The 7500-nt window shown below is 35.4% G+C and overlaps 1 protein-coding gene across 3 annotated transcripts in view; it reads left to right on the top strand.

The window, feature by feature from the left end:
• The window catches only part of LOC137641644 (uncharacterized), a 65929-nt gene that overhangs the window by 31873 nt on the left and 26556 nt on the right, over window positions 1-7500 (top strand). The window contains exon 1 of one of the 3 annotated variants that reach the window (XM_068374385.1): window positions 867-1010. The exons of the other annotated variants lie outside the window; for them this stretch is intronic. Within the exon in view, the coding sequence (XP_068230486.1) occupies window positions 981-1010 (30 nt within the window). The 5' untranslated portion in view covers window positions 867-980. Of the gene's footprint in view, window positions 1-866; window positions 1011-7500 lie in introns of those variants that run through there. 3 annotated transcript variants of the gene reach the window in all.

Here is a 7500-nt window from a genome sequence, read left to right as displayed (position 1 = left end):
TATATTACAATCCTTTTTAAATATTCTATACAAATTCACGTTCGACTAAAGGAAAACATACTGTATATCTGATTTGTTAAACTTAGTCATATGTGATGTGTAAGCATACATTTGATTACAGATTGTAGGCTATTGTAGAATGATATTAGGTGTATATAAAACACAATTGTAATTTTCTTTTTATTGAAACGGAAATGTACGATGCACTCATGTATACTCTTTAGTAATATAAACTAATAAATGTGTAGATATGCAAACAAAAGGAATAATATAACTCACTAAATTGAATCACACATAAAATTAATCAAAAGGGGATCGAAATAGAAATAAGGTAGCTTACAAGCCAACCTAAAATGAAAGATAAATCACATCAAAGGAACTTTAATAAATTATACATGAAAAATAACAGTAAATAATATTGCACATATAAAAATTGTTAAAAAAAAACAACACAAGCTAAAATTACGCAGTAGCACATATTTCATATATTATACTGTTAGTGCTCGCCGTTCTTTGTCCTTAGGGAACCTGTGAAACATCTAATGAGAATCGGTTTCTTTTCGTTTATTGCAAAAAACAGTGTGACTAATTCACTGTTGGCGCCATGATTTCGTTTGTGTCAACTGTCAAATTCTGAATATAAACTAGCAGACGACAAACGATGTATAGCTACAACGCCATCTGCATACTAAGCGGTCAAATTATTGTATTAACTTTGGAGTTGCCAACTAGTGTATTAACATTCATTTTTGAGCCTATATATGGTCTTTAGCTACCAGGTAGGATTACTACGGGCCAACCAAGGGAAAGGCCCGTGCCAACAACAAGTGTTGGCTTTAATACCCCAAGAAGAAGAAGAAGGTAGATGCACTTGCGCAGCCGCAGCGACGCTTACTTGATCAGTGACCAGTCTCCCACCAGCTTCCATTCAAGTCAGAGTTGTTAGTTTCCAAGTGCTCGAAAATTCTGCCGATTTCAGCATGAGTTCACTGCTAAACATCAATGACAAGGTAAGTTCAGAATACTTCTTTCTTTAATCTTCCGGTTTGTTTTATCCGATTTGAATGTGCATAGTGAAGTGTCCATGGGTCACAGTGGTTCAGTAACTTCAGTGAGAGCTTTGTTGTATATATTGTCTTGAAACCTTGTAGTTCGTTAGTCAAGAGATAAATTGTTGTTTATTCATTGGTCTGGGGCTGATGACAGTATCGCAATTTCTTGCAGAGAAAAGAAAGGTGCTTCATTAGTAATAGATTGTCTTGGCGTCGGGACAAATTTTGGTGTTTTCAAGCCTTGGAGGTCATTTAATGTCAATAGGTAACTGGGGCTGGGGTGGGGGGGGGGGGGGGGGGGTTTAAGGTAGAAGGCGGAAAATGTGAGTTGGGGCAAAAAAGGAGGTTGCTAAGACCTAGAAGTGTTTTAATACAGAATTCCTTGTTACATCTTCCATTCAGGGGTCACCACGGCTAGTCATCTGCCTCCTCTTATTAGTATTGGCTGAACCCTAATATCTTCTTTTGTTGAATCCTTAAATCTCCTCTTAGGCCTTTGTCTCCTTTTTCTCCATGCTTAGCTTCTTACTTCCTTCTCTTCGACGTGTCTGAACAGAGCTGACGAAATTAAAATCGTCCACTTTATGCTTAGATAAAATTCTTAAGCTTTTTGAATGTATGTTGTGTGCTTTCCGATACTTTCTTTATACTTTTTTATCCCTTTTTCCGTCTCCAATTTGGGTTTCTACGGAATTTGTGCATCATTTTGCGGTGCTACTATAGCGTGAGGTCTACCACACTATAGCGTGAGATCTACCTCCCGTTAGTACTATAGCGTGAGGTCTACCGCTGAATTATTCATCCCTCAGAGATAAAACACATTTCATACATTTGTTTAAGCAATACACACTTAATTTACACATATCTTAAAAATGACTTTAAATAGATAATTGGATTTCTAATTACATTAAAAAAAGGAATAAAGGTAAAAATAAATCATATATTTCCATACATTTATTCTAGCGATACACTCTTCGAACATCAAACATGTTATATATTTCCATACATTTATTCTAGCGATACACTCTTCGAACATCAAACAGGTTATCATATATTTCCATACATTTATTCTAGCGATACACTTCGTACATCAAACAGGTTATCATATATTTCCATACATATATCCCAGCGATATACTTCGTACATCAAACAGGTTATCATATATTTCCATACATTTACTCTAGCGATACACACTTCTTACATACTAGATCTTTGGAAGTTTTTTCATCACCTTCCAGCAAAAATTATCAAGATGAGACTGGAACAGCTGACGACCAACACCTCGCATTAATCTCTTCAGAATCATCATTTTAGCGTCCAACCACGATCGCTCAATTGCCTGTGTGTGTGCTCCTGTTGCTGGTGGTTCACTGTAGAATGCTGATATCTCTTTTAGGCCGAGGGAAAAACTGATTTAGGAGATCCATTTGCTTCCTTTTATATGGGCAGGTCACGTTTTTGATGGATTTGGGCAGTTCATGGTTAGGTGCGGGGCTCTGGGACGCTGGTCACGCGGTAGACCTCACCCTCCACCTGGGTAGGCGACATATGGCGGTAGACCTCACACTATAGTAGCACCCATTTTGCATAGTTATCGCTACCTTTCCATACTAATTTTGCAATATCCAGGGACACATTCTGTTATTTATAATGTCCATCTGTCGTCTGTCATTCTCATTATATGTCCTGCCTATGACTCACCCCCCATCTTTTTTTTTTAGAATATCCTCTAATTTGGTTAGCGCTTGAGTCCGTGCTGCTCTTTTTCTTTCTCGTAGTGTTTTTCTCATTATTATTGTCTAATTATCTCTTTGAATTGTAATTAATTAGCTTAGGTTCTGGTAGTGCGTTTTACCGGAAATCTCCTATATCGTTATTTCTTTATGATTTACCTTAAGAAATAAATGGAAGGAACGTAAGTGTATATTTTACATCTTTATTTGAATAAGGCGGGTTTCCTAATTTTATTCTAATATCGGTTTTTTCTGTTTAATTTATTTTTTCTTTCCTTTATATTTTACATAATATACCTTTTATTTAAGACAGTTTTCCTATATGTGTATATAGGCTATATAAATTATATATATATATATATATATATATATATATATATATATATATATATATATATATATATATATATATATATATATATATATATATATATATATATATATATATATATATATATATATATATATATATATATATATATATATATATATATTAACTGAAAACTGACAACCAAGGATAAACAGTGCTTATAATGAACCTGTGTTTGTGGTAGCTCAAGTCCCACTGATTACCGCCCAATTTCCATAACTCCCATATTATCTAAAGTTTTTGAACGTCTTCTGGCAAAACGTCTTAATAGGTTTGCTGAAGGTAATCATCTATTCCCTAGTTTGCAATTTGGTTTTCGGAAAGGCCTTGGAGCATGTGATGCCCTTCTTACAATCTCCAATGCAGTACAGAAATCCCTTGATTGTGGTCGGGAAGTTCGTATGATTGGCCTTGATTTTAGTGCTGCCTTTGACCGTGTTAATCATGAGGCCCTTGTTTTCAAACTGAAACAGTTGGGAGTGGGTGGGGGTCGTTTCTTAGCATTATTATTGATTTTTTAAGTAGTAGATCTCAAAGAGTTGTTGTTGATGGGCACCATAGTGAGTATAGGAATGTGATATCTGGTGTTCCACAGGGTAGTGTTCTTGGCCCATTACTTTTCATACTATATACACATGACATGTGGTTTGGCCTAGAAAATAAGCTTGTTGCATATGCAGATGATGCTACTCTCTTTGCATCAATTCCATCCCCTGAATGTAGATCTGGGGTTGGTGAATCCCTTAATAGAGATTTAGCTAAAATTAGTGCATGGTGCAAATTATGGGGTATGAAGTTAAATCCTAACAAAACTCAAAGTATGATTGTAAGTAGGTCAAGGACGGTGGCTCCTCAACATCCGGATCTCAGTATTGATAATGTTTCTTTAAATTTGTATGACTCTTTCAAAATTTTAGGCGTGATTCTTGACAGCAAATTTACTTTTGAGAAACATATAAGGTCTGTGTCTTCTTCAATTGCACAAAAAATTGGCTTATTGAGAAAGTCTTTTAAGATATTCGGTGATCAATCTATTCTGAAGAAATGTTTTTAATTCTTTTATTCTACCTTGTTTTGAGTATTGTTCTCCTGTCTGGTCTTCAGCTGCTGATTCTCATCTTAATTTGTTGGACAGAAACTTACGGTCTATTAAATTTCTTATTCCTGATCTAGATATTAATCTCTGGCACCGTCGATCAATTAGTTCATTATGCATGTTGCATAAGATTTTTCATAACTCTGACCATCCTTTACATTCAGATCTCCCTGGACAATTCTATCCTGTTCGTAATACTAGGCAGGCAGTTAATTCTAATAGCCAGGCCTTCTCCATCATAAGACTCAATACTACGCAGTACTCTAGAAGTTTTATTCCAGCTGTTACCAAGTTGTGGAATGATCTTCCTAATCGGGTTGTTGAATCAGTAGAACTTCAAAAGTTCAAAGTTGGAGCAAATGCTTTTTTGTTGACCAGGCAGACATGAGTCTTTTTATAGTTTATATATGACATATTTGTTGTTGACGTTGTTAATAGTTTATATATGATATATCTCTTTTGACATTACTTTTTTTAGAATGATTTATTGTTAATTTGTTCTCTTCAGTTATTTATTTCCTTATTTCCTTTCCTCACTGGGCTATTTTTCCCTGTTGGAGCCCCTGGGCTTATAGCATCTTGCTTTTCCAATTAGGGTTGTAGCTTGGATAGTAATAATAATAATAATAATTAAGAATAACGAGAGAGAGAGAGAGAGAGAGAGAGAGAGAGAGAGAGAGAGAGAGAGAGAGAGAGAGAGAGAGAGAGAGAGAGAGAGAGAGAGAGAGAGATGGCTCTTGTGTTTTTGGCACGAGTACGCTATACAGTGGGCCATTTTTCATAAGTTAACGTCGATTTCAGAGGGAGTTCTCTATTAATCGGCCATGAAAAGGTAGAATTTCAAATAGTCCTTTACTAAAGTTTGCTCTCGTATCCATGTTGCTCTTTCTCTGCCCTTGGTGTTGTTCTCATCATTATTCTTGCCATACCCCTCTGGGTTGTAAGTGGCTTATGTTCTAAGGTTTTATTAAGGTTCCTGTTAGACTATCTGGTTGATCGGTTTTCTTTTTAAAGAAAAGGGCATTTTAATTTTTCATAATTTTATTTTATTAACCGCAATCTCTACATCCTATGCTTATCCTTTTAATTTCAGTCTCGTATCCTGTGCAATCACTTACTCCCCTATCTTTATGTAGTTGTAGAATTGCTGTACTTCCTATTTTGTAGGAATACGTTCGTCTTTTTTGCATGTTATGATAAAGTTAAAAGAACCACATCTAACTCGAGAATGACACTCATACATTAATTTGTCTGTTTTGGGTGTACTACAGCGATTTTATTATGTAGTATTTGAAGTGCGATCAAGCACAATGAAATGGTTTTATACAACAGTAACGTTCAGATACAGTAATTTAATTCATATGTTGTACTATGTACCGTAGTAGTTGAGAACGTAATAATACCTTGATCAATGCCGCTCCATACCTTGATTTATGCCTCTCCATTAGAGGACTAGGAGAGTAGAACTTGTAAGTGTAATAACATCTTGTTTTGTCTTGCCAGAGTAGCCATTAGGAGAGGTCAAGGATCAGAGGACGGACAAGGATAATTGTTCGCACATTTAGATCGCCCTTTTTACGCCCCTGCTTAGGTGTGTGGGCGTATGTATGTGTACTATATGGTCATGACGTCGATTATGATTGATTTTGTCACACACCACCAACCAGTTAATTGTATTTAAAGAAAATGTTTGAAATTGCACACTACATGTTTCGAATTTATTTTTTACATCAATCTTTGAGTTTACTTCAAGGTTTTTTGTGTTAATGTAAATCTTGTAGCAGTCTTGTATCTATGGAAGTTGTATAACTTGTCTCTTTTCCTCGTATTAAACACGAATGCACGACGAAGGAGACAGCTTTTGCTCATGAGCCCCGGCTCAAACTTGAGCCGATCTGTTATTGGGTTGTCGTGGGTGGTTGTTGTGTGTGTGTGTGTGTGTGTATAGGATCGTAAGTGGTGATTTACTCTTATTCTTTGGACTTGTCGTAATTTTGTTGAAGTGCCATTGACTTATAAAACCCCTTGAGTTTGTCTTTGCATAATCACTCATTTATGTTCAACTTTTAGTTATTGAACTAAGTTTGACTGCAAATTAACAAGTACGTTTCGATATCCTTCATAGATTTATATTATTGTTTTAATGTATAGTTGGTAATTAAGAATTGATCTGATACTTAACATCGAGGTGTTCATATTAAAATGTTTGTGCAACTTATAGAAAACGAGACCACAAACTGCAGTCCTCTAAGGTCGGGAGGTCTACCCGTGAGTACTCGAGAGAGAGAGAGAGAGAGAGAGAGAGAGAGAGAGAGAGAGAGAGAGAGAGAGAGAGAGAGAGAGAGAGAAAAAAACTTACGTCTCGTTGTATCTATTGAAACTTATAAACTGAGTTCATGCTATAGTCTGTCCAGAATGTCATGAAACATCGAGTAGGTTTGCGGCGATGCCAAACTTCCTCAAGACTTTTAATCTGACTCAAGCTAATCCCATCATCCTTCCATTCCGGGTCCTTTAATACGGTCGTAAAATTTCCTTTTTAATCCCATAATCTGGATCTTTCCAGTCACACAAAAGCTGAATGATTGTTGTGGAATAAGTTGACCATGTGTTTCGAAAAACAGCTCATAAAGTTGATTGCTTTGTTTATTTTAAAAACATTCATGTAAAAAAAAAAAAATTAGGGAGAGTTCGAGCACCATATAAAGTACGGGAGACAAGTAAATGTCCTTTAATACATATCACAGTATTTCTACAACTTTGAAGAGATCCATCTCAGATGAAAATAAAAATTTAACGTTCTGTACCCTACGATCAATCTAGTTCAGTACAATACTGGAATCTTAATGTACTAAATGTTTTCGAGCTTTATTACTCATAAAGCTTTAACTTTTATTTCTTTATATGATTTGAATTCTGATTGAATCAGTTTATATTTGAACATTATCAAATGTGTAGTCAGGTTCTGGAAGATATCTGTAGCCTGGCATCGTCATTCTCTCTCTCTCTCTCTCTCTCTCTCTCTCTCTCTCTCTCTCTCTCTCTCTCTCTCTCTCTCTCTCTCCATATTTGTTGTAGAATTGATGAATGTGCCAAACATCAAATATTTCATAAAATAATACTGTTCTCCATTAAAACAATTTCTTGGATTTTAGGATAATGAAACGGTAAAATTAATAGACATTTTCTTTAAAATAAGGCACTGTTTTAGTATAAAAATAAAATTGTCTTGGTTAACAGGAAGTAAAT

This window comes from Palaemon carinicauda, chromosome 5, assembly GCF_036898095.1.
Source record: "Palaemon carinicauda isolate YSFRI2023 chromosome 5, ASM3689809v2, whole genome shotgun sequence".
Taxonomy (NCBI): Eukaryota; Metazoa; Arthropoda; class Malacostraca; order Decapoda; family Palaemonidae; genus Palaemon; species Palaemon carinicauda.
Note: the sequence above shows the minus strand (reverse complement) of the source record. Positions and strands in the feature narration are given on the sequence as shown.